This window comes from Rhamphochromis sp. 'chilingali' (genome assembly GCF_963969265.1).
Source record: "Rhamphochromis sp. 'chilingali' genome assembly, chromosome: 2".
NCBI lineage: Eukaryota > Metazoa > Chordata > Actinopteri > Cichliformes > Cichlidae > Rhamphochromis > Rhamphochromis sp. 'chilingali'.
Genome location: NC_137930.1, coordinates 65,304,725 through 65,332,617, shown reverse-complemented (window position 1 = coordinate 65,332,617; position 27,893 = coordinate 65,304,725). Strand labels below are relative to the sequence as shown.

At 42.2% G+C, this 27,893-nt stretch overlaps 2 protein-coding genes across 7 annotated transcripts in view; both read left to right on the top strand.

Moving 5' to 3' along the window:
* The first annotated feature begins 50 nt into the window (after positions 1–50).
* Positions 51–20,668, top strand: ush1c (Usher syndrome 1C). 5 transcript variants are annotated; one of them, XM_080906841.1, is made up of 20 exons: positions 51–152; positions 1,868–1,935; positions 3,111–3,254; positions 3,377–3,515; positions 4,356–4,464; positions 4,562–4,586; positions 4,696–4,753; positions 4,833–5,021; positions 5,115–5,174; positions 5,557–5,613; positions 7,558–7,700; positions 12,041–12,106; positions 12,190–12,323; positions 12,499–12,563; positions 17,074–17,115; positions 17,991–18,044; positions 18,132–18,231; positions 18,820–18,929; positions 19,154–19,209; positions 20,207–20,668. In XM_080906841.1, the coding sequence occupies exons 1-20, from the start codon at positions 117–119 to the stop codon at positions 20,217–20,219; spliced, it is 1,668 nt and encodes a 555-aa protein (XP_080762967.1). In that variant the 5' UTR covers positions 51–116; the 3' UTR covers positions 20,220–20,668. The 5 variants fall into 5 exon arrangements, 4 of the variants coding, with proteins under 4 accessions (XP_080762967.1, XP_080762969.1, XP_080762966.1 ...); XM_080906840.1 differs by lacking the exon at positions 51–152 and adding an exon at positions 854–1,710; XR_013974579.1 differs by lacking the exons at positions 51–152; positions 17,074–17,115; positions 17,991–18,044; ... (2 more) ...; positions 19,154–19,209; positions 20,207–20,668 and adding exons at positions 848–1,710; positions 12,933–12,982; positions 13,227–13,391; positions 13,527–13,970.
* A 767-nt stretch (positions 20,669–21,435) lies between these two features.
* The window catches only part of abcc8 (ATP-binding cassette, sub-family C (CFTR/MRP), member 8), a 66,618-nt gene continuing 60,160 nt past the window's right edge, over positions 21,436–27,893 (top strand). For both annotated transcript variants that reach the window (XM_080876250.1, XM_080876251.1), the window contains exons 1-2: positions 21,436–21,773; positions 24,771–24,933. In XM_080876250.1, coding sequence (XP_080732376.1) covers positions 21,753–21,773; positions 24,771–24,933 — 184 coding nt within the window. In that variant the 5' untranslated portion in view covers positions 21,436–21,752. The remainder of the gene's footprint in view (positions 21,774–24,770; positions 24,934–27,893) is intronic.

Below are 27,893 nucleotides of genomic sequence, written 5' to 3'. Positions count from 1 at the left end.
ACCGGAAGCTCCGATTGCAGTCCTACTACCTTGACGTATTGACCTCCGGCCGCTTCCCGTCAAACTTGACCAACGCTGAGATCTCACGTCGGACCGCTTTGTGGTGTTTCTCAACAATGGAGCGGAAAGTTGCTCGAGAATTTAGGCACAAGGTATGATAAAAATAACAACAGTTTTTACTATTTTACATGAATTAAATAGATGTTAAATGAAGCTGTTTTTTTTCTCTACCTGGTTGTCTCTTCGCTGGCTGGCTCAGGTGTCTGCCGGTGAGATGTTGCGTAGACAGGCCTGCCCGACAAAGCGACGAATAAAAAACAAAACAAAAACAAAAAATCCTCAACTTTTATTTTAACAGTAATTCAAACATATCATTAAGAAATAAAGTTGCTGTTTGTTTTTAATGTTGTTGTAGTAGATTTACGGGTTTTTATTTAGCTGAAACATCTGCTTCTAATCTCATCTGCTGCCCAAGTGAAACGAGTGTCGGGGGATTTTGTCTTTTTGATGACACTTAAATCTCTTTGCACAATTTAAGAGGTTGCTGTAAGACTGTTTTCCCTCTTGATTGGTACCTTATTCTTATTCAGGTAAAAGTTATACGGCAGAGGTCACTATAGTAAACAACAAGCAGTATAAAATGTTATTAGGAGTCAGGATTCATTCATGCAGCGAATCAACTTGAAATTATACGTGTGTGGGCGGTGTTGACTACTTCCCCCCAAAAAGTCATCAGCAGCAAAGATAACAGAGGAAGAGAACACGATATGTTCAAGGCTTTTTCGTCCCCAGAGCATGTAGGGATCACCTCACAGCCATCTGTGCTGCACGCAGGCAAGCAGAGTCCCATATTGTAGGCTCTCCACAAAGGGCGCTTTCGCATTAGATAATGTGTCAGATACGAGCAGCTAAGCGGAAGAGATGCGACAATTTACGGGTTTAATTAGAGGCTGAGGGGTGAATGAGGCACAAATGGGCTTTGTTTCTGTTTGCGGCACTGTCTTAATTGTTTGGTTGAGGATGTTTGTCAGTTTTATGGTCTGATTTGCCTGAAAATTGGATTATTGTGCAATTTTATTGTGTTTTTATTTGCATAAAAGTCACACATTTTTATTCTGTAGGTACTACACTGTGACAGAGAAGCTCACTGTATGAAAACAGTTCTGATCTTTAAACCAGAAATGCTTGTCTGCCTAACAAGTTATCTATACTTTACTGGTTTATGGTGCCAAGGTCCATGTGGCTCAGTCTGCAGGAAAAAGAGAAGTTTATGACCGTTCACACACCCTGTGTGGCTCAGTGGCGCTGCCTTAACTTTAACCCCTGCAGAAATGGTCCTTGGAGGGTGTGTGCTCTATGATGCCTGTTCTTTAATTTGAGGTCTGATTATTCAACATGAGGCGTGCGTGTGTGAATGTTTACTTCTTTTTGAGATGTAAGGTGACACTCCGGACCTTCCTACTGCAGCCTCTCCTCATCCCTGTGGCCATTATTTCCTCCCAGGGGTTTGATGGTTAGACATGGGCAGCCCATTACACGTTTAGCACATGGACATCCAGGGAGTTATCTGAACTTTAATGTCTTAGAAAGTGAGGCTTTCAGCTTATTATAGGAGAGATTTTGCTGGAGACAGATGGTAAAATGTGTTATATCAGCGACTGGCCCAAACGGTTCCTTAAAACTATCCTGCTGCAACTGAACCGTCATCAGGTTTGTATGACTCGGACACACACACACACACACACACACACACACACACACACACGGCTCACCCCCTGTAGCTGACAGGAAAACAGGGGAGAGATACAGTGTGTTTCAGGGGCCTTAATGAAGAAGGATGGTACCAGATGCTTGTGTTTTCTTGCAGGTGGAGTTGCTGATTGAAAATGAAGCAGAAAAGGATTACCTGTATGACGTCCTCCGCATGTATCACCAGTGAGTACCATCTGTCACTGCTCAGCATGTCTACAGAGTGTGTGTTGTATTTCCTCACTGATTTTTCACACTTTATGACTAAAACATTGATGATTATGGAATAGATTATGTCCTTAAATAACTTTGCACAACTATAGCCAAAAAGAGTTACAACGAAGGAACTGTAGGCATGTATGGGTCTTTGTAGTATCTGTATAGATTTAAATACAAAAAACATCTTCTTCTGCTTCTGTATGTTTTCTCTAGCTTTTAATATTTTCATGAATAATATTTAGGAGCCATTAATCTTGTCCCTGACAGTTTTAATGCTCGCAGAACTCTGGTTCAAATCCTCCTCTGGGTCGTGTTTTTTGATGAAAATGTGGTCCTGGAGGACATGAGAGGGGGGAGGGATAGGTCTAGGTTTCAATTAATCTTTGTACAGAGGCACAGTCCTGTGACCCTATTGGTTAAGCCTCTGATCAGTTTCCACTGAGCTCCGACAAGCCTGGCCAGTTATCAACAAAAGCTCTTTTTATGTTCAACCTCCAAATGGAGCTAAAATGGCACATATTAATTATTCAAAAGGAAGGTGACCTGGAAGAATTTCATACCATAGCATTTACTTTGCTGCGTTAATTGCTGTTCCAGTTGCCCTTTATCCTGAAATTAAAAAAATACTCAAAGGGACATTTGGATGGTTTTTTTGTTTTTTTTATTGTGAGGAGAAAATGCCTGTGGCTCTAGAGAGATTGCTTTGTAAATCCTGATCAATTGCATCAGTTGGTGCAGAAGGTAAAGTACAAACGTTTTAAAAATCAGGTGTTTAGACTCTGATAGAAGTGAGATTTTCATCTCCTTGTCAGTGTCAAGGGAAAAATCCCACACGGATCAGGAAAAGAGTCTGGTTCCTAAACTGACCCACCTGCACTCCAGACATATCATGCTTTGAAAACCATTTGGCATATTATGAAACAAAAATGACTAAGCAATAGCTCTTTGAAACAATTAAATATGAGTTTACATAATTATCTACATTTTTCACAGCATCCCAGCCTTTTTGGAAATCCCTTTTTTGCAGACTTTCTCATATTGTTTGGTTTTCAAGGGGAGCTTTCAGCGTTTTGTAATTGCATAAATTAGCAGATGTGGTAAATTGTTGTGAAACCGCTAATTATCCTCCTCTCACTTTCCAGGTCGATGGATTTGCGAGTGCTGGTGGGAGACCTAAAGCTGGTAATTAACGAACCAAAGCGTCTCCCCTTGTTTGACGCCATCCGACCTCTCATCCCTCTCAAACACCAGGTGGAGTATGACTTGCTCACCCCCAAGAGGTCAAGGTGAGTACAACATGGTTATTTATTGCCTTTTTAGCATGCAGTTATTGACCCTGGCATGCATTCACCTTATGTTGGCTTGTACATCTTGCTTAATATTTTCCTCTCTCACCTGATGTGTGCAGGAAGCTAAAAGAGGTGCGTTTGGATCGGACTAATCGTGATGGTCTAGGTCTGAGCGTCCGAGGAGGGCTTGAGTTTGGCTGTGGTCTTTATATATCCCAGATTATAAAAGAGGGACAAGCTGATAATGTGGGCCTACAGGTACTATAATTATAATTTATGTTTGTTTCTACAGATTTTTTTATTCTTTAAAAAAAATATGAGTATACAGACTGGGGTTACAGCACTATTTATGAATCTATCCACATGCGGAATAATTATATCTCTTTATAATGGGGGTGGATTTAATATTCCTAGTTCTAGTTGAATACAAACAGAAAATGTCAGTAAAAGAGTAAACTTAAATTCAGTTAGTGCTTATTTTTTCCATTTAATCTTATGTTATATTTATTTAAAATTCTGTTTAGTTTTTACCCCTCTGCTGTCAAAAGCTAATTGGGTATTGTCATTACCCCACCGGGTGGGCAGGTGGGTGACGTGGACACCCAAGTTCATGAATGCAATAACTGGAGAACGAGGCAACGTAGGAGATTAAAATTGATACCACAGTGTGTCCACTAGGAGGCTGAGGGGTAGCGCTGGTGTTTGCCAGTATTTTTTTTTGTTTTGTCATGGAGCCTTTTATTTAATTCATGTTTTATATATATATATACCATTGTACTTAATCTTTTTCTTTTTTTCTTTTTTTTTACATTTTGTGCTTTAGCTTTTTTTATAACTGTTATAACAAAGTAACTTTTTACTACTACTGAGACCTTTGATAATGGTGATCATTTCTGGCCTAATCAAATACAAGAATCTTCAATCGGAGATTTTAAATTTTAACTGAATAGATTTTTTTTTTATTGCAAGTGTGTAGTGTTTTAAACCGGCCTTACATAGTGTAAAATAGACTTATGAAGGAAGCATTTGACTGTAAACCACTTACATAATGACATTTAATTTCTCATCTATGATATATTCTCCTGTCTTCATATATAGGTTGGTGATGAGATTGTGCGTATCAATGGATACTCTATTTCCTCCTGTATCCACGAGGAGGTCATCAGTCTCATCAAGACAAAGAATGTCGTGTCACTCAAAGTTCGACGTAGGTTAACCACAGACTTTGTGTCCATTAGTAGTGCCATTACCTGCTAACATGAAAGTGATCTAACTTGTGTTATCTTACTTATTTTTCTGTGCAGACGTGGGGATGATCCCAGTGAAAACGTGAGATATGAATCCACTTGTGTATTACTGTTGTAACAAACTGTGCCGTGCTCTAGAATACTGCTGCTGTGCAGGGCTGAATTCTCATAGTTTTTTCTCATTTCTCCAGCTCATCAGATGAACCCCTGAAGTGGCACTTTGTCGACCAGTTTGTTTCTGAATCGGGGGTGAGAGATGAAATGCTACTTTCTTCTTAATGGTGTTTGTTTACCAGCCAGCTAAAAGACTTCTCCTGTACTCTTCAAGGAGAAAAAAAGCAGTGTGGCCGGTTTGGCATCCATTGGAGGAAAGGAGATCAAGGAGAAGAAAGTTTTCCTCAGTCTTGTGGGTACCAAGGGCATGGGCATTAGCATATCCAGTGGTCCAACCCAAAAACCTGGTATATACATCAGTAACGTCAAGCCAGGCTCCCTCTCTGCAGAAGTTGGGCTTGAGGTGATTTTTTTCTAAAAGACTGCAGAGATCGTATTAAATTATGATACTCGTAAATCTATTGACAGTGAATATGTCCGTCGTATCAAAATGTAGGCTGGAGACCAGATTGTGGAGGTGAACGGAGTGGATTTCACTAACATGGACCACAGAGACGTATGTTTTGCTTAATTTAATTATTTTTATATGTTTTTATTTCCTTTTTTAAAATTTCTCTTTGTTTTTAAAAAACTATGCCTCTCATGGTAGTAAAAGTTAAGCCCTCTCTCACTGCTTGTGTTTGTTCTCAGCTTAAATCACTGAGGTGCATTACCAAAGCCAAATTAGTGTTTAACCAGCAAAAATCCTTCCTGTGGCTGATGGCCAAAACCAAGCTTGCAGCATGTTTCTATATTTAACTGAATAATTCACACGATGATGAATGCAAATAGGACACACAACGCGGGCTCCAGAGATTGTCTGTTTTTTTTTTCTCTTTAATTTCATAAAACTGAACTTTACAAGTGCTATTTAAAATCCTCTGTTTCAACATTTCCAGGCCGTGAAAGTCCTGAAGAGCAGCAGAAGTTTGACTATTACAGTTCTGGCAGGAGCTGTAAGTACACTCTTGTTTTGAATACAAATGTACGTCAGGCTGCTGCTGCTGCTGCTGGTGGTGTAATGATGTGGGGGATATTTTCATGGCACAATTTGGGCCCATTATTAAAAACTGAGCATCGTTTAACTGCCACAGCCTACCTGAACATTGCTGTTGACCACATCTACCTGACAAATCTGGAACAACTGTGTGATGCCGTCATATCGATATGGACCAAAATCTCTAAGGAATGTGTCCGACACCTTAAAAAATAATTGCAGTGAAAGATGAAGGCAATTCATCTTTCATTGGATATAAGGGTCCAATCTGGTACTAGTTAGATGTATGTAATAAAGCGTCCAATGAGTGTATATAATTAATAAGTGCATAAAATTTTAGTTTATGCTTTTACTGCAGCTTGTTTAATCAAACCCATATGCAATGAGATGGATTTGATAAAGAGTCTAACGCTAGCAAGCCCCGATCGAGTCACATATGAATCGTCAAATTTCATTGATATTTAACTTCTGTCCCCCTGATACGGGGCAAAAGGCAGGAGATCAGTTAGGCTCGGGGCTTAAGAAGTTAATAAGGGCAAAATCCTTTACTATTTTGCATAACTTTACAGAATAATATGCAGATGTGGAGAAACCTTTCAGATAAAATCACTTTCCTCAGTTTTGAAGCAACTTCTGAGAAAGCAGGTTCCTCTGAGAAAGTAAAACACTTACGGGATCATCTGTCATGGACGAAGAGACAGAGACTTCTGCCTCCTGCTTAGTTTCTCCTTTACATTCCTGCATTGCTCAGATTAATCTGTCTGTTTGTTTTGGAGGCATAACAGCACCAGCCTGTGCTGTAGCCCCGCTGTCTGCAGGAGCGACATTTATCATCAGTCAAGTTACTCATCATGTTGTTTGCTCTGGGACTCAGTCATGAGGCCTGTGTAACAGAGACAGGCATTCACATCTTATTTATTTATTTCCTTGGTGCCCGTCTAATGTCGTTATCTGTGAGTATGTCTTTGTTTGGACGTGTGCAGTAAATCACCTTCAGGTCAGAGACACTTTAGTTTTAAAACGGCTTTTCATATTGGTATGATGTTATTTTTCTGCATATTTGGGGAACCCTGCAGCATTAAATCATCCAGAACATTTGCAATATGCAGTGTAACACCGTGATATAAAGTATACCTCTAGAATGCATTTTATAGCGTTTTGTTCCAGCAGTTGGATAACAAAATTGCAGTATACAATGAATTTAAAATTAAGTTAGAGCTATTCTGCTGAAACAGTGTGTATAATTAATGCTGATGTAAATCAGAAGCCATTTTCACCTGCTTTTATGTGGCTATACCTCATGCTATCTGCAGAAAATTGTTTATTAATCAGTACTGTGACATTTGAAAACATGCAAGAGCACCAAAAAGTGAGCACACCATCAGAAAATCAATACGCCAAGGTCACAAAAAGATGCATGTGGTCTTGAGGGATGTTTAGTGGTCTCTGTACCACTTCTCAGCAGAGGTAACAAGGACAAACGCTTCAAGACTGACATATACAGGACACGACAGAAAAAAAAGGGTCTGATGAATCCAGGGTCGAGACTTGTTACAATAACAGAAGAATGTATGAACAATGCCACAAACCCAGACATTAGGGTGTGACTGCTCTTAAGTTCAGCACCTGCTTCAGTTAATTACACTCGGGCCAAAAAGAAGAAGAGATGCAGCTATAAGGACAACACAGGATATTGTAATTATATACCAGTAATAGAAATTGCTGATCTACTCAATGATTCTGAGAGGCTTCAAGGATGTCAGGTTCCAAAAACTGACATCTCCCCTCTGTTCTCGGTCAGAGAGACTGGTTTGGACTTGCCTGTCAGTCTCCAGAGCTAAAGTTTGAGGACCCCTGCTGTATGTCTTTCCGTCATTACTGTCTGTGGCTCTCACTCTCTCAGGGCAGTGAGCTGTTTATGACAGATGAGGAGCGTCTGGCACTGGAGGCCCGCAGGGACGTGGAGAGGAAGGAGCTGATGCACCAGAAGAAGGTGGCACTGGAGACCAACAAAATCATTAAAGAGCAGCAGGAGAAGGAGAGACAGTGAGTGAACAGCACAAAACTTCTAATTAACCTTGTCCTGACACGAGATGGAGCTTCTGCAGTGTATGGTGGGAGTTGTATAGTTTATGTTGTAATGCAAGATGCTGACTTCATGCTAGTTAGCAAGCTTGCTGTCGCTTTAACTTCAAAGGTACGACGTTGATCTGACTCTGTTCAAACAGATGTTACTTAGGCTTTGGATCACACTTTGTTTTCAGGTAATCCTAACAGGAGAAAGCCTTACTAATGTAAATGCCACTAAGATATTTTTTTATGCTATAGATAGGTCATCAGTAATATGACATGTAAATGTTTGTTGTAGTAACTTTATCAGTGCTCTCACGGTGTCTTTCTAGGCAACAAGAAGCCAAAAACTTAAAAAACTGTTCGTATTGGAATCATATTCTTTAGAACAGGGGTGTCAAACTCCAGGCCTCGGGGGCCGGTGTCCTGCAGGTTTTAGATCTCACCCAGGGTCAACACACCTGAATCAAAGATTAGTTCATTAACAGGCTTCTGGAGAACTTCAAGACATGTTGAGGAGGTAATTTAGCCATTTAAATCAGCTGTCTTGGATGAAGGACACATCTAAAACCTGCAGGACACCGGCCCTCGAGGCCTGGAGTTCGACACCTGTGCTTTAGAAGCACCTGAACAATATGTCCAAATGAATATGGATGTTAGTTTGTGTCTGCTGGACTTTTTATTAGAGTAAAACAACAGCTGATGCCCCACTAATGGTCTTTCTGAGTGGAAAATAGGAAATGTTCACCAAATCTTACAGTTTGGCTGTGTGCAATACCACCATGGATTTCAAATCAAAAGATGTCACTAACCTGGTTATAAAACCCCCGAGAGTTAGTTTTGAGCCTCTGAAAGTTGGTGAATATGTGTAAAAATCCATCTAATTCCAAAACAGTTATAATAACCCCTCTGAAGTAAAGTTGTGTCTTCATTCTTTGCCACTGTGGTGGCGTACAGAGGCAAAACTACAAAAACTGTGTCACTGTCCAAATACTCATGGGACTAACCATAGATAATAAGCATATATGTACCCTTCAGTCTATTATTTTTCCTTTCCCACATAGCAAGCAGGTCTGGCCCCCGATCTGGTATCAAGCCGGCACTGCTGGTTGACTTTTGGCATGATAAGACGTATGCCATCCAGATATGGGCCAGGCCTGGCATAGATGGCACTGTCTATGTGATGGCATGCCACATCTGGCTCGATTGTGGTTTGGTTTATGTGGCCCAGGCTCATAGAAAACAGGCCTGGCCCGGATCTGGCATCAAGCTGGCACTTCTGACTGACCGGTGTCATGGCAGAGTGTATGTCAACCAGATGTGGGGCAGGTCTGGCAATGATGGCACTGTTTATGTTCCTATTTGACTATTTTAGTTAGAAGACCCAAATGCCATGTTGTAATACTATACTTCTATGAAAGCCAACATTTCAAATCAGAAAGGGTTTTATTGCCAAATGTTGAGCAGGTTTACAACATCAGGAAATTGCTGCGGTGCTTCAGTGCAAACATACTGTCATAAATTACGCTAAAATAGACATAAAAATAAGAATAAGAATTAAAAGTGCTAAGTAGATAGATATATACATGAGTGCAGGTGGTGATCAGTGCCAAACATGGAATGATGCAGTGAACACAGCGTAGGGTCATGTGTTAGTGTTGGGAACAGTCATATGGTTATTGTTCATGTGTTCAACAGCAGAGGGGAAGAAACTGTTCTTATGGCGAGAGGTTCTGGTGCGAATGGACCGGAGCCTCCTGCCTGAGGGGAGCAGGTCAAACAGACTGTGTCCAGGGTGAGAAGGGTCAGCTGAGATCCGAGCTGCACGCCGCAATGTCCTGGAGGTGTACAGGTCCTGCAGAGATGGAAGTCTGCAGCCAATCACCTTCTCAGCAGAGCGCACAACACGCTGCAGTCTCTGTTTGTCCCTGATAGTGGCTCCAGCGTACCACACGGTGATGGAGGAGGTGAGGATGGACTCGATGATTGCAGTGTAGAATTGCATCATCGTCCGTGTTGGCAGGTTGAATTTCTTCAGCTGCCTCAGGAAGTACATCCTCTGCTGGGCTTTCTTAATGACGGAGGTGATGGTGGGCTCCCACTTCAGGTCCTGGGTGATGGTGGTACCCAGGAAGCGGAATGAGTCCACAGAGGTGATGGGGGTGTCAGTCAGGATGATGGGGGGGAGTGGGGCTGTGTGCTTCCTGAAGTCCCACTAATACAGGTTTGTGAGTGTACACTTTGTCCAAAACCTAGTGAGGGTTTACTCATTTTTGCCAGTGGGTGGCTGTAGCTCAGGTGGTAGAGTAGGTCACCTATTGATTGGAAGGTTAGTGGTTCGATCCCTGGGTCCTCCAGTCTGCATGTCGTGAGTATGAATGTAGTTAGGAAGCACTCAGTTAAGAGAAAGTGTGTGGTTAGGAGAGTTGAAAAATGCTCTATAAGAATCAGGCCATTCACTGTCTGAACAGAGTTTCATTATGTTACTTTTGCACTATTATTAACATGTTGTTATTACATGGCTTAATTAAGGTACACATTAGGCTGACATCTGGGGCCAGAGCTGAAACTGTTCTGGGCCAGCGGTGTGTCTGCAACTGGCCCGTGGCTGCACACAACTTACACATGGCCCACATACCGCAAAGAATGACGGCCCTTTGGTGGCCCAGACAAGGTTTGCCAGAGGTAATCCACACATGGGCCAGCAAAACCACCAGTGTGTCTGCAACTGGCCTTGTGCTGGCCCATATGTGGGCCACCTTTGGCAAACCAGGTCTGGGCCACCAAAGGGCCGTCATTCTTTGCGGTATGTGGGCCATGTGTAAGCACATTGTGTGGGCCAGACCCGGACCATACCAATTTTGCTATGTGGGTTGTTGATAAAGATCCTGAGATAATTTGATCCTGAGATCATCTTAAGACTCACTTATTCAGACTAGCTTTTAATTAGATTTGTGCTGTATGTTTGATTGTACGTTTATCTGTTTTATATTATTGTGAAGCACTTTGTGGTTTTTATCCTGTGAAGAGTGCTATATAAATCAATAAAGAAAGTAAATTACAATTTAAATGAGTTTTTCCACCATTAAAATGTGCAAACAACAAATTTTACAGAACACTGACAAAAAAATTGTTGTGATAAAATGTCACACAATTACTAGATGCAAATTTAGCCCTCTAAAAGGCTTCACCATTGGTTGTGTGGAGTGGTCCCCTGACTTTGCTCCTGCAGCTGGATGTGAAAATCATGGGCTGTTTAATAAAACATTGCCAATGAATTATTATCAAATTCCCCTTCATTACATTTCATAATGTTAAGGCATGGTCATACTGAAACCACAGACAATATCAGGCAATGAGAGTGTACTACCTTTGTAAGCAGATGAAACAATTTATGCAAAAATATGGGAACTCCGGGCAAATGTTATGCAAATAACGAACATCAATAGGCGGCTTTTTCAATGATTAAAATGCTGCTACTTGTTATTGTAACAAACAGGGGAACAAAGACACTCAGTTCATCAGCTGGAAGGTTATTTTTTGTGATCATTCACAGAGCACTGCTGTCAGCCTAGTATGCCCTCAAGTGTACAAAGTAAACTAACAACTGGGTCAATAATCAGAGATGAAATGTCATCATCTAATGGGAAAGGCGTTGACTGATGTTCCCTCAATATTTTCCAGAAAGCAGTCTTCTCTGGATCCAGTCAGTCAATTAGTGACTGATTACTTATTTATTCTTTTCCCACTGATCTACAAACAGATGATTGCAAAAATGACCAGCTGTGTGCATCAGAAACATTAATCAACAAATACACAGGAATACTCTTTAATCTAACTTATACATCTTATAATGTTCACTTTATTAAATCATTTACAAATTTAGCCCGCTGCTTGTAAATTCAGAGGATACACTTGATAACCTCAGTGCTTTCAGTTGTAATATTCATCTCCAACAATACCTGGGAATGAATAATATGTGTGTATATTATAAATTGACACGCAAAAGGAGACAAGTTGTAATTGCAGACACCAAATGGCCAAAGCAGTAAAACCACCTGCACCACGATGGTCACCTAAATGTCAAAGCATGGACACGAGACGCTGGCAGAGGATCCTTTGGATCGATCGTGGGGGGTGGGAATCCTAATTAACTGCTCTCTGGGGATTTTGCAGGCCGATGGGTTGCCTCTAGATTATTTAGCTGGCTCATGGGTGTCAAAGTAACATCTATATTCCTTTCGCCCACTGGTTGCTGATTAGAGCCCAGTACACTAACATGTTGTGTAAACGGAAGATATTGGTTTGTTTTATAGACGAAAGATGGAGCTCTCTCAGAAAGCTGCAGAAGAGGAGGAGCGTTATCAGAAGGAAATGGAAAGGTGCACAACTGATTACTTTTAATGTGATGAACTTCCAAGCAAATATTGTTTAAATGTGTATATAATTTCGTACATCTCTGTAGGATTGAAGCTATGGAGAAAAAACACAACAGAGAGTGGGAGGAGGACTATGGTACTGACAGACCCAAGAGCCCTAAATCCAGTCCAAAGGTCCCATCACCAAGAACCACCCCAACTCCAAAGGCCAAAAGTTCTCGTAAGGACCGACAGCAGTGTCTTCTTTTTAAAATGCATGAATCCTGTGTTTCGTTCTGAAACCAGCGAGGCGCTCGTGTTTTACTTCATTCACCCAGTTTCTCTGCGCTCTCTCTCTCTCTGCCGCTGCTGTGTGCTGTGCTGCTTTTTATGACCTCTTCTTTATGCTGATGAAGTCAACTCTTTCGCTGAGGAAGATGAGGAAGATGAGGAGGATGAGGAGGACGAGGAGGACAGAGAAGTGAGTGTGGGGCCTCAGCTGACATTGTGACAGCTGTTGTAGGTGGATGTCTGCGCGAAGCAGCAAACGCAAAGACAAGTGCAGGATTTCCTTTGCCAATCACAGTTTCACAATGGGAGTCTTATGTTTGTATTATTACCCCAGCTGTTTTTTTGTTTTTTTTGTTGGTAGAAGCTGCTGAAAGTTAATGCCAGCACATGTTTTGCATCACTTGAAATGCAGTTACAACTTCATTTTTTTTATTTGGACAGCATGAATGGATTCATTTCTCTCTTTGAGTGCTTTGTTTGGCTGGGATGATGGAGTTTGATGTCACTGTTTAATCTGAAATCATCCTTGTAAGCCTGACCTGTTCATTTCTGTCTTTAGCATTTGGCTGGTTTTATCGATATGAGGGGAAACTGCCATCATTACGCAAGGTACTGTCAGCTGTGTGGGTTCAGTTTGCTGTGATGTCTTCTTATAGTGTTGGTTAGACGTTTAAAATCAGGGCTTTTGCTTTTAACTTTATTCACTAAGTGAAAGTGGTTTGCTAGGGTTTTTTATTCATACACTGTGTGGTATCACTAGGCTTTATTTGCCTGCAGTGCTTTTGAGTTTGGATTGGCAGATTTGCCTGTCCCCGTTCCTTCCTTGTATTCTGACTAACTGGTGATATGTCAGAAAGGAGACAAAAAGAAGAAAAAGAAGAAAGTGTCCAACACAGACACACTGCAGGAGCAGAGAAAAAACAAGAAGGAGATGGAGTTTGAGCTGAAACTCGCCAAAGAGAAGGAAGAGATGCACGAGCGAGAGAAGCAACTCAAGATCAGTCGGCTGGTTCAGGAGGTATGTGGAGGGGGTGCAGAGGAGCAAGCGCTGAGTTCAGCTGCATACATCGGTTATTTTATAGATCAGCGTGCAAGCATGCGTGAAGGACTGACTCCTGTTGTGTGATGCTGCCTGGCTCTGACTCTGTACCAGGTTTCAGAGACGGAGAGAGAAGACTTAGAGGAGTCAGAAAAGGTGCAGCACTGGGTGGAGCGTCTATGTCAGACACGACTGGAGCAGATCTCGTGTGTGGAGAACGAATCCCCCGAGGTACAGAGTGAGACCTCCTCTGTCTGAATGTAATTTTATATGCAATGTTTAAAATACTGGTTAAAGAACATATATACTGCTTTGAAGGCACAGCAGCCCAACAATAATGAGCAAGGTGGCATCGGTTCACTCATTTGCATGGAACAAAAACAGGGAGACTGCACCATGAGCTGAATATTAAATGCAGTCATTTGTTTGTTGAACAGAATATTCAGCCAGTCATGTTTTTGTGTAATTTGGTAGAAAAGTTCAGGCGGTATTTTTTTCTTAAGGTGCATTCATTGTGAAATGGTTTAAAAGGTGAATTAACGTGAGGTGAAATTTTTTCCATTTCATTCTGACTTCTAAGCTCTCCCCGCCACGCTCCCCTGCTTCTGAGCCAAAAGTGAAGCGTTTTCCTGGTGGTCTTCACCTGGCCACCACTGATCTGGACGACATTAACCTGGACGAAGTGGATCAGAGCTTGAGGGGCCCATTAAAAAGACTAGCCCCCACCCAGCCCAGCACCAGCCAGCCACCCCCTCCCTTGCCTCTCCCTCCACGCTCGCCCAACCTGAATCCAACCATCCATAACTATCCCCCCTCTCCTTCTCAGGCGTCCCCACAGCGCCGGCCCCCTTCCCCACCTAATGCTAGGAAACCTCCATCTGCCTCATCCACTTTGACGAATAAGAGGCTGAGACCTCAGCCGCACCCCCAACCTTCCTCTCATTACCCGTCTCGTGTGTCGCGACCTCCATCGTCCCCTCAACCTGCTCCCCGGCCCCCTCCGCCCCCACCCCCTCCTCCTCCTCCGCCGCCCCCACCTCCTCCACCACCGCCACCTCCACAGCACTCTGAAGAACGACTTGGCACCATCAGAGTGTACCAAAACCATCATCACCAGCATCCCCCCAGTCCACCAGAACCCAGGAGTGAGTGGGAGGCAGGCAGATATCTCCCCAGAGGAGGGATTTACTCGTCTAACACTAGTGAAATGTCCTACCCCTCCAGTCCAAAGGTCAGAGATCCTCATGTGTGAAACATGTGAGTTGCTATTGAAGATGTAGATTGCTACATCTTCAATAGCAACATTAGTTTTTCTTCAATGCGTAGGTTTAGGTGCATGTCGTCTCTTATGTGTTCGGATGTTTTAATGCATGAAGAGAGAGCAGCACGTTCTATCTACAGTGAGCTGCTTGTGTTTCTTTGTAGTGTGTGGTTTCTTCTTTCTTCTTATGTTTGTGCGTGTGCAGTTGGGCCTCTGGGGTTGGCAGTAGATGCTTTTGAACTCTCAGCCATGGTGTGATATCTGAGAGAACAGGTGTGGGTCTTGGAGTGTCTTGCGCTGATATTTTCCTGAGTGGTCTGTTTGTGCCAGAGGGCTGAAAGTTTCATTATATTCCACTGTGGCTCAGGTAATGAGAAATACATCCCATGCCAGTCGTGTTTCAACTTCAAGCAGCCCGCTGGTGAGTCTTGCTGCAAAAGGTCATGCTGACGTTTGTAATCGCACCTTCTTCTTTTCTTTTTTTTTGTTCATTTAAAATAATGTGCTTTTCCAAATAAGCAAATATATATATTTCAATACTACCCTTTGCTCAGTTGTTGCTTGGAAACCTGGTCTTTCCTCATTAGCAACTAGCTCCCAGTCCCCCCAATCAGAGGCGTCAGATGGCCCCGGTCATGTCTAAGCCTGTCATGCTGCCTCAGTCACAGACCCACCGCCCAGATCCACACAGACCTGCTCTACGATCTGATGGCCTGGTAATAAACACATTACACTGCAGTGAATTTTCGAATATTCTCAAGATAAAAACCATTGGTAGCTTAAAAGGGTCATCAAACATTCAGACTTTTGACACAGCATGCCATCAGCCGGCTGAAGAATTACTCTTTGCCTCATCTCAGACTCCTGATGAGTTTCCCTGATTCTCCAGCTGTTTCCCAGTCTGTAGTTTTCATATTATAAAGGTGACCAGTTAATCTTCTTGTAATAAACTTGGATCAAACTGGGCAGGCTATGAATGTTAAAATCTGCATTTTAAAATTCAAAAGAACAGCTTTGTTTTCCAGTAACTGTCACAGAGTCACAACACAACACACTTCAGCACTGATATGCTGAAATGAGCCATTAAGTGATTATTATTCATAATAAACAGGCATTTTTGGGCACAACAAAACATTTGATGGCATTAATAGAATTAATATTTTTTTTGTTTTATTGTAATCAATAAAACCATCAGTTTCTTAGTAGCAATTGTTAGTTGCTGGCATAGTGTAATGTCAATGTAAACAGCCAGCGATGGTAAGCTGAAACTGTGTTACAGGTAAATGTAGCTAAATGTGGTCAGAAGTCACCCGGACTTTGAACCAGAGGGGGCAGTAACACACTGCTGCTCAACCTGGTCTAAAGTTTCATCTTTAAAGTGTTCAGACTGGACTAAAAGTCTTTACCTGCTTTTGTGTTTCAGCCTCCTGAAATGTTGAAACGGATGGTGCCTTTCAACTCGTCTTTTAAAACAAACAACAAGCGACAAGTAATCCATATGTCAACTTCTCCATTAATACTCTGCAGTGCTTTTCTTCTGTTCTTTTTTTCTTTTTTTTAATCTCCATGCTTACGCCTCAGGTTTGGCTATTGAGTGAAACCTCAGTGATGGCTTCTTCATTTTTCCCCATGTGCATCACTGTCTTTTGATGTAGCTGAGCTTCTATTGATTTGGAGTAGATGACGATATTGTCTACTCCATAAAGGAATGCATGTCAAAGGTTTGGTTTTACAGCAGTGATGGCAAGTGATGCTTTGAACTCTCTCATAGAGGCTCACTGAAGACTCCAAGTGGTTGAAATATCTGTCTACGTGTTTCTTGTACAGTCTACATAACCAGAAGAAAGGAACACGGTTGCTTTACGCTTTCATGTGGCTTTAGTTTAATATTTAAACACTACACCTGTTTGCATTGCTTGATGGCTCCTCTCTCCAGCCACAGCAAATCAAAACGTACATTACCAATGAGTTCATCTTCTATGTCCAACTTTGAGCCACTGTGTAACAACAGGAAATGAGCCTCTCTGACTCATAACTGCGTAAATGTGATGTCCGTTTGCTCTTGTTTCCTTCCTATGAAATTAAACAGCCGTTTAGAATGATTTGTGAGTTTTTTCTGCCTGTGCATGTTAGTGTGAATTATTGTCTTGATAACGGAATTAAGGGGTGAGGCTTTCAAAGCAACTGTGTAACGCCTTAAAAGCCGAAGTGCTTTTTTAAAATAAATGACTGTGTTTCCCCTTTATCAGATCAACATAGGAGTGATTGTCAAAGGAAATCTGGCCAGCACACCATGCAGTGACTTGTTAAACAGCTCATGTCTGCAGTGATGTGCTCTTTATTAACTTCCTATTGACATATTGATCATTTTTAATAAACTGCCTTTTGATTCTCTTTCAGGGATTTCAGAAATATGTGGATGACTTTGACCCCTACTCCATGGTATCGTATGGCCAAGCCTAACACTACAGCTATGCAGAATGTGCTGCAGATAGTATAAAATCACAAATAAAGACTGTTTAGAGGAATTCAGTCCAAAATTCAGTTTCTGCTTTTTCACGAGCCACAAAGTTTCTTACAAAAGCAGATGATTCTTTGACAAATCCTCCCAAAAGCCATTATAGCATATGACCCTATATAATCATGTCTTTTTTTTAAGCTTTCTGCTATTGCAGTCTATTAAAATATGCAGTGAGGCTTCAAAAAAGATGTAAAGTCATATCTCAGCAACAGTTTTATCAATCAAAATCAAACTTTCAAAATTCAACCTTTTAAGCAACAAAAATGGTCTTACTGTATTTGACCACTAGAGATCCATCATTTTTATATTTGTGAAAATATAAAGTTAATGGTTTTGTTTACAAGCATGTGATCAGTAGATAATCAAGACAGCTGATAGGCCTAATTACTTACCTAGTGATGTCATTAAAAATTGGTATTGCTGACACAATTTATAAAGTGGGAGAAAATGATAGGTTAAAAAACTAATTTAGTAATAATATCAATAAGTGACAGGTGTCAGCCGGTAAATAAACTAGACTAAATACTGCTGCATAACTAATTTCTGGTAGCTAGCCAATAGATCAAACATATTATAATTATCATTAACAGTTTGATGTGAAACAGGCAGCTTTTCATTAACTTAAAAAGCTGCAGTGATCTCTTTTTTTCCCTACAGTCCTGCATTTTAAATATTGTTTGTCTGTGGCTAAACACATGTTCAAAGAGTAGCGAGCTATTCATTATGCTGCCACCTCATTCGTTTTATTGATCAGTTAGTTTGTGCCTCTCCATCTGCGATCCTTTCTCTGTCATAGTTCTCTGCGGACCAGATAGCCGGCCGAGATGTGAGGCAGCTGCGAATCAAAAAGGTAGGCAGAGCCTTTGTTGCTGTGAGGAGAGGAAAAGGAAGATATTCAAGAAAACGACTCATGGTGTGTTTGCTTATCATTCTTAAGGATGGAAACCTTGACCTGGCGCTGGAGGGGGGAGCAGACTCTCCTTTGGGGAAGTTGGTGGTATCTGCAGTGTATGAGGGTGGTGCTGCTGATAAGCACGGTTAGTTCATTTTTAATCTCCACACTTGCATGTCATGATTTCTAAAAATCTGTATTTCAGTTTTTTAAAGCTTTGCTTTAAAAGCTACTGATGTAGTGGCTTCATTCACAGGCATGTTGACCTCAGCAAAGGTGGATGTTAGTGAAGGTTAACTCGCTAAATACAAGTGTCAAAGTCTTTGAGTCTGTTTACTTAAACTGCTTGTTCTTAACAAGCCACATGACTTTGTCCTGCTAGTGTCAACAGCTGGAAAACCTAAACATCCACATTAGTTCTTGAAGCATCTTGTTTTCTTTGCCACGGTTTGCTAATCAAATCTGGTGCTTGACTAGTGGCAGACGGACTCATCAACAGTGTGTAGTCTGAACAAATGCTGGACATGGAGATGCACAACTGCAGTGTGTGTGTGTGTGTGTGTGTGTGTGTATATATATATATATATATATATATATATATATATATATATATATATATATATATATACACACACATTTAATTTTTTTATTTTTTTTTTACATTTACAGTGTTGCTATTGTCTCCTGTTGATGCTGCTGCCCAGTTAAATATCTGTGACATCTGTCTTTGTAGGTGGGATTGTACCCGGGGATGAACTCATGGCTGTGAATGGGAAGATCCTGATTGATGCCACACTGACTGAGGGGCAAAACTCTCTGACTCGAGCCTGGAGCAGTGGAGGGGTATGACTCCAGAGATTCAGATTAAATGAAACGCCATGCTCCCTCCCTCCCCCTGTTTTTGTTAAGTAGAAATTTCACCCCCTTAGTGCAGCATGGTGTTTTATTGATTTTCATTAAAAACCTTATCAACCCTGATTGATTGTGTGTGTTGTAGATTCAGTCGGGCTGCTTGAGTTCATAACTCCTATTGATTCAGTCACATGCAAATTGGTTTTCACCCCCAGGATTGGATCGATGTGGTGATCGCTGTGGCCCCCCCAAAAGACTATGAGGATGAAGTGTAAGCATTCACGTTCTTCTTATTATTTATGCAGCATTTTGTTAGAAGTTTAATGAAATAAAATGGATTTTGTTCAGGTGTTTATAGGTGTGTGTGTGTGTGTGTGTGTGCGTGTGTGTGCATGTGTATGCAGCCCTAAGTCAGCATCAGTCAGTCACACCGTGAACAGAAAGGTGTTTGAAGGCAGTGCAACACTTTACAGACATGGCTACCTACTTCAGCACTAGCCCTCCCTCTCCTGTACCTCACCCTCATCCTGGTAATCGACGTAGTCTTCAAACCTCCTCTTCTTCACTGCACGTCCCGGGGGATGTTTGGTGTGGCGCTTGTTTTTATTTGGCCCCATTTTTTTTTGTTGTTGTTGTTCTTAAGGGCATGTGACAGTCTCCCTGTCATTTAGAGGAAAGCAAAGAATCTCTCTTCCTGTTATAGCTCGGCTAGTGCCACATAAAGAAAGTGTGACAATAACTCTATGTGGACACAATATGCAGCTTATTTAGAAAATGTCACCTCAAGACAGCCTGTCCAGTGATAAAGCCATGCTGTTTGAGTGAAGACATTTACAACTAATGCGATCAGTGACCTGTGCCTCCATATATCTGTCAGATCACAACCCAGGGAGTCATAAATAAACGCATCCATACACGTAAGGCCTCTGTGGTACCTCATGAGGTCATGGACACTTGTAAAAGCAGCCTAGGACTCCTGCCAGCCTTCAGCAGTTATTCTGATTCATGTTGTTCAATGGGACTGTTACATGTTCTGAAACCAGCCCATTCCCAGGGTTGGATCTGGAGTGTTTTTGATATAAAGATAAATAAAATGATTTCATGTTTTTGGTGCTCAGCTGCATGTGTTGGCCTGTAGTGCTGAGTGTGAAGTGACTGAAGTTTTTCCAGCGCATACATTTGTTAACAGTTAATAAAGCACAGCGGATTTAATCTTTGTGTTTGATGCAGTTGAATAAAGTAGATCTGACAGATCTTTTCTCTTGCAGGACGTTCTTTTGATCTCATCTACAACCTGCCAAGAAAACCAGACTAATTGAGAAGCTTATAATTTTTGATTCTTCCACGATTCACCAATCGCAACACGACACATCAACTTGCCCAACATGGTCTTTTTGTCTTTACTTGGTTTTTCTTTCTAAAATTGAGCCATGCTGTCTATATGAGCTGTCACTGTCTTGGCTTGATAATGGATGGTCCAGTCAATATGCAGTTGTCACCACCAATCTTCATCGCTTCTTCTAATTTAGACACACCTGAGCTTTCCTTTCATCTGTCAGTATAAGAAAGGGGGGGGGGGGGGAAGACAATTTGTAATCAATAGCTCCTCTTAAGGACATGAAATGAGGTTGTGTTGTGCATGCTGATTTTTCTGCTTCATGTTTTCCTTTTTAAACACTGTTTCTAAGTTAGTGATGCAAAAAAAATACAAGTAAAAATAAAAAATAATTATGCGAGTGCGTGTCAATGCCTTTTCATTATACACTGTATATTTTTATGATTTAAGCTTAATTGATCCATATTCTTCCTTGCTTATCCCTGGTAGAGTAGGTGTTCCAGCTGTTATGGAGGGGGGGCTATTGAAGTGTAGCATATAGCATATAGAATAGAGACTTACAGCCAATCAACAGATAACCCAACATGTATGACTTTGGGCTGTGGGGGGGAAGGTATGGATGATGGCTCAGAGGGGGCATGGAAGTACCATAAACCCTGCCAGTTGGTGGATTTTAATCCAGGACCTTATTGATGTGATTTTGTACATAACTGAAGCTGACTGTGAAACTGCTTAAACTATACCAGGTTCCACTTTTGTTGGTTTCAAAAGTGGATCATGAGGTCAACTGCTTGATTATTTACTCGTTTTTGCAAGTTATGCTGAGGGCTGTGACCGAATGTCCACAGGGAGCGACAAAGCTCCTTCGTGAATACTGATCGAATGGAATCGTGTGCTTTAGATAATCCTCCGTGTCATCAAATGGGCCAGCATCAGATTTGTAATCGGTGTGTTTAAGTTAAAGGTGGCAAACACAAAAAATAAAGAGAATGCACCGCGTGGGTTTCATGTAATATTACACCTGTGTTGCTTTGCTGGGCAGCATTCCGCTTCCCTCTTTTCTAAGCTCTGTGCAGTCATCCACTCCCGCCTCATTGTTCATACGTGACATCTGTCTGCTGCCAGTTGGCCGCTGTGCTGCGTGTAGCTGCCGATGTTCTACCTCTACGGTTCATGATACAGTCCAAAGGTTGGCTGGAAAGATCTGCCTCTTTCTTCCTGCAACCCCTCCTCTTCCTCCTCCTCCTTCCCCTCCTGGGTACCCGGGGTCAGCACCGTGAACAGCTCCTTTCCGTCACCCGTAAACCACCGCCTGCGGTCGGGCTGTCAAACGCAAGTAGGACAGCGAGAAGTCGGGCGCACTCTGAACACATGAGACTGTGCTATTTACGAGATTTTGTCTCTTTTCTTTTTTTAACATCCAAGCGACGGATGTGACAGAAGATTGTTTCTGAAGTCAGAGATACGAGGCTGGAACAATGATCTCACGATATAAACCGGTAAGTGCTACTACAGTATATCTGTAACCTGCTCAGTCGCTTGATCGATATTCAATTTAAAGCATCGAATATTCTGCATGTAGGCCTACGATTAAGGTCGAAAATACACAAAAGACACACGTAATTTGATTTAATTGCACGCAGCATTTTACAGATATGAGCTCTCTCCAGATTAAGGCCTATCCAGTGATGATACAAGTCATTTCAGTTCATATTTAGTCAGTGAATCCCCGTGTGCGCTGTAATTGGTTCATCCATCACCGAGGCTTGTTTCTGGAGGCGAGTTCTGAGAGTTTAAACTATTGAGTGTGCTGATTTCTCAACAGGGCCATTGCACCGAGTGTGGTAACAAATTGTCACAGGCAGATGGGGAGCATTTCACAAAAACAAGTACCTCCCCTTCCTCTTTCTCTCATAGGTGAGAAAAATGCCTAGAAAGTAGATGTACACGGATGCTACAATGCAATGCATGAGTCACTGGTCACCCCTTACCCTTACTTTACACCCACAGACATAATCATCACACTACTTCAGCCAACACATAGTCAAACCTTGTTTTCAGTTAAGCCACTGTCGTTTGGTTGGCATCAATCTGTATTTGGGGTTTTATGACGTAACAGTGGCTCAGTGTCTATTTTGAGGCCGGTCTGATATTTTAGGATTTCTTTTAGGATCTATTGTTCTCCCTTTGTGTTGTGAGTTTGCTAAGATGATGTTGACTTTTCCTCTCTTGGCGTCTCTCTGAGAGGCTGCTGCTCTGTCTAGTCATTTTCTCTGTCCTCACCCACTCCAATGCTTCAACCCTCCCCAGGCTATACAGTGATGACCATCTCTGATGTAGGGCATCACAGAACGAAAGTATAATAATAGCCTAGGGGCAGTGTAATATAAAGAAGGAATCTTTAATTGAAGCCTGATGCTGGTAGTAGAAACAAAACAACACAAAACAAGTAACCCCCAACAGACTTAACAATATGTATTCTGTTCTGTTTAACTGGACTTGGTCCTATAACCCTATTTTTCCTTTATTTTTAAACAAAATGATAGAGCTAATATCTACTAAGATATTTGACGTGTGCAGGAAGTGATTAGGTAGGGCTGCAGCTGACCCAAACATCATATATTGGGTGATGAAATCAAAAACCAACTGGAATATCATTTTACAGCTATGCCTGGTGTCCCTTTCCTACTTCCCATATATCTCAGTGCTTAAAGTGTAACTAGAAGCACTACAGCATATGGGGCCAACCTGAACCTTACTGTTTCTTGCATTTTGGACACATTTATGGCTTTACAATCATAATCCACTTATTTATTTTCTACATATTAAGTGTATATAAGTATCAGTCAAATTAGAATAATTCTGTTCTGCTGGGATTGAATAAATGCAAGCTTGCAAAAGCATTGCATCCTGTTTTATGGTATCACTGCTTGCAGAAAGCTGTGCACTGTAATGAACATTTGCAAAAGTAAATACTACCTTGCTTTTAAATAGATAGCTGGAATTTAATGTCTATATCTCGAGATGCCTTAAGTACAGGACAACATGTTCGGCGAAGCTTGCAAGTCAGTTCAAAGAGGAAACTCGAGCTGTACTGTGTCACGCACATTTACATGCCCCGCTCTCCTCACGTCACATACCAAACACACCCTCCAATTTGGCGGCCTCTTTAAAGCTTTCCCATCTCTCGCTCTGATATGTCTTTTTTAACCTCTCCTCATTTCAAACATGAGTTCTCAGCCTGAACCTACAGTAAGTTGTATTTTTTCTCATATTAAATGTACATTGCTGTTGTTATACCACAGTCTGAGTCCGTGTACGTGAATCGGCTGACAAGTGTCTGTGTAAACAACAAAACACTTGTGTAAACTGCTCATTACGGTTAAGCTTAGCTCCTTGCTGCAACGATGTAAAAGGTCATCAGCCATGGATTACATTGAATGTAAATCATTTTAAATGCTAAGAAAAGGCCATCGGTCTATCCTGGTCGACAGATGGATTATTGAAATCTGCTCCCATGTGGGTCTTTGCTGATCCTGCTCTACAAGCAGGCTGCTACTGGCTGCAGTGGGATTTCTCTCTGCAGGACCATACACATAATGCATCCACGCCAGGAATTCATAAATATTTGATGCTATCGTTCCTCATGTGTTGAGCCTGGTTATTCCGTTATTGTGTTTGTTTTTTAATTTTTTATCATTTTGATAAAAATTGTGTTTTAGAATTATGTAAGCCCTGAGAACATGTTTTTGAGATTTAGATTTTATGCGCTTGCTCATGCTTCACACGTACTTCTGTATGACGTTTGCACTGTTCATCCACTAGCTGTATCCCAGTGTCTCGCTCTTCATCATTCACTGTTCCCTTCCACCCTCCCCCTCCTACCTTTAGTTTCTCTCCAGCTCGTCTGCACACTCTGCCCCTTCTGCACTCCTCTCCCAAGGTCGACTTTGAGCTCTCGATTGCAAAGAGACAGGAATAGCAGGTGGACTGCAGAATGCTGTCGCTGCTCGATCAGTGTGTGTGTGTGTGCGTTTATGAGGAATGCGAACATGTCTGAATGTATTCCAGTGGAGCTGTGCAGCTCTGTGCACAAGTGAAGCTTCAGCCTTAGAGGATGTCTGCAGACTGCGGATGGACGAGCTGCAGATGCTTTTCACCGGCATGGCCAGAAAAGCTGCTTAAACTATCACAGAGGAGAGGGAGCTGCCGCCGCTGCTGCTACTGCCGCTGCTGCGCTGGACTGTGACTGTCCCTGACCTCTTCCTCCCTCCTCCTCTGTCTCCTCTCTTTCACTCGAGCTGATATTTGGGAGCTGGATTAGAGAGGGAACAGGAAGGAAGACACCTTGGGAATTACCGGGATCCACTGCAGACGTCAGTGTTTCCTTTTGAAAAGACGACATGCTCTGAGAACCTCTTCTTCTAAATCTCTCCGTCTGTGTCTCCTGTCCTCCCCTCATCCTCTCCTCCTCCTCCTCCTCCTGTTCCCGGCAGAGTCCCGGTTCCACCATGTCCTTGGCATTCTGTGGAAACGAGAATAACTCGATGGCCTACAACGTGGATGGAGGGGTTCTGAACAACGGCTGTTTCCTGGATGCGCTCAATGTGGTCCCACATGTTTTTGTCCTCTTCATCACCTTCCCCATCCTCTTCATCGGTGAGTGTCAATGAAGTGAGATCCTCCTTTTCACTGCACAGTTTTACCTGCCTTGACTTCCACACGTGCTCAGATAACGTGTCAGCACAAGTCAGCATGATGGGCTTCGATATGTTTTCTGTCTTTCTCACATTCCTCTTAATCAGCTTGTTTTATTCTGCATGCGGTTGATGAACTATTGCATGATGTATTCAGTGAGTGCTCCACTTGCTTTATAGAGTCTGTTCATTTCAGTATACTCAACCTTTATGCCACCGACGAGTGGTTTTGAGTGCGCATTTCATTCTCCGATTTATAACACCCACAAATATCTGCAGGTGTATGGGTTAGCCAGTTATGGAAGGCTGAGCCTCTTCAGTGACACAACACGAGGACATAATTACTGAGCTGCAAGCATTTTTCTGAGCAAATTAACGTCTTTCGATAAAATGCAGGCAAACAGATGATGGCATTAGGTTGCACCTTGTTTGCCCTCCTATCTGGCCGCTGGTCATTTCTGTTAGAGTCATCAGCAGCGTGTAATGGATCAGCACTACATGCACGTTTTGCTGCTACAGTCACACATGCTCCAGCGCTGTCATCTGACCTTTCACATGGGTGTGTGTGTAATGTGTGTGCCCATTTAGTGCCCTCCTTTTCATTTTTCAAAAGCAAGACACCACTCTATAAGTGCTCACTATTCATTGTGGAACAAAGTGGAAGAAGATGCAAAATGTAACTTTTACACTATTTTCCCCATTATTATCTGGACAATAATAGTGTAATTAAACAGTTTGTGCTTCTACTTTAGAAATATTCCTGTCATCTCTCACATTTAAAACACTGTTTCTCCATATATCAATATTGTTGCTTTTCCTAATTAAAGAATCCCGATACTTTCTCTATCTGCAGATATCTCTATAAATGTTTCTCTTTGTCTTTCCTTTAACTTGAAGACAAAAACACTCACTGATAAGGCACTAAGGGGCTCTATAAGTCCACTGTTAGATGATAACAGGCTGCAAGCTGCAGGGGGTTTTCTCTCTCTCCTGTCACACTGAGCTGATGTGCTCTCGCTAACAACTTTGCCACCAAACACAAACCTCAGGGGTGTGAAATGTTTTCTGTTTATCTTGATTCACTTGATAAAACCTCTTAAGCATCCTGTGATGTGCATTGCCCTTGAGAGAGTCAGCTCATTATTTTCACCATGTCACATCAAGGCTAAGAGAGGATATTGGGGATACATGCACCACAACACCATCGCTGACTTGATAATAATGAATCCTTATTACCTGCTGTTGGCTGTAGGAAATCCATGTAATTATAATTAATGCACAGTTTGATGCAATGCATACTTTTATTATATATCTGCAATGCTATCACTTAATATGTGGCTTATTTACCCTAGTGCCAAATTATTTGAGTAAATATTATGGTGCTGACTTTAATGATGCTTTTCAGTACTTGAGCCGAGAGCGTGCGTCAAAAAGAGTTAGAGGAAGTGATGGAGTACATGCCAGCCTGTGCCAGCACTTCTCACTGAGAAAAACTGTTAAGGTGCCAAGAAGTGAGGAGTGATTCACAGAATTTCATCAGTAGAGATGAGTTTTATGACAGCAAAATCAAATCTGAAATATAAATTGCACTTTGATTATCAGTTGCTGTTTTACAAGCCAAGCTCTATTGTATTACAGGGCAAACTGAGACCAACATCTGTCTAAGAGGAAATTAATGGAGAAGGAGGTTTGAGCAATAAATAATTGACTTAAGGATCTCAGGCAAGCAGCCATCCAACCACATCTATTGGCTCCTTGCCTGCAGAGAGTCAAACAATCAAAGTGATAATAACACAACTTTCCTGCTGTACTCTAGCAGCCTGGTATTTTCTCCCAGCAGAGCCATCTTTCTATTTTCCCTTCTGTAAGTTATTCACCATGCTTGAGCATGCCAGCTCTTTATCATGGAGCTCATGATGTACAACACATTCATTCAAGACTGCTCACAAGTTTATTTTCCTAGTGGAGACTCCCATAGAAAAATGGCTTTTGTCATCTTGCTCTGTGCTAATGTTCTTTCCCCCTGTGCATAAAAAAGATACGTCTTGGTTATATACGAGATCAAGGCCCTCAGGCACCACTGCATTAAAAAAGTCAGGGTTTTGTCATGGAAATCACTGCATGGGCTCCAGAACACTTGCACAAATCACCGTCTGTGAACACAGTGCACCGTACCATCCACAAACGCAAGTTAAAGATCTACAGAAGAAGAACCTATGTGTGAACATGATCCAGAAACGCTTCTTTCTTCTCTTCATCTCATTTAAAATTGTCACGATCTGGTACAGGGATTCAAACGCAGAGCGGTAAGGTATCTCCAAGGTGTAGTTTATTTACAGTGCCAGTGCAATATATGTACAGTGAAGGGATCCAAAACTCCGGGGGAATCACAGGGTAACTCGCTCACGTCTTCTTCGCTCACACTCACACACGTTCCCGCAGCAGGGAGGTCGCAGGTCCCGGGGGGGGGGGGGGGGGGGGGGGGGGGGGGGAGATGTTAGGGGTACAATCATCCAGCGACGAGAGGATCTGTGTTCCAGCCTCAAATAGTGCTCCCGGTGATGATGGGTGAGTGTTGTCAGGTGTGTGTGTGGGCCAAGGGCAGGAGCCCACAGTGAGCTCCGCCCAGGCAGAGAGGGAGAGAACAGAAACAGCAATTGTAGCCTTGTGGGGCCGACCGGGCAGGCACGGAGACCATGACAGTACCCCCCCCTCAACGGGAGCCTCCCGGTGACCCACCAGGCTTACCTGGATGCCTGCGGTGGAAGTCCCGGAGCATGGCCCCATCCAGGACAGCAGCTCGAGGCACCCAGGAGCGTTCCTCTATCCCGTAGCCCTCCCAGTCAACCAGGTACTGAAAACCCCGACCCCGGCGCCGGGAGTCCATGATGCGGGTGATATTGTAGACCAGCTGACCATCCA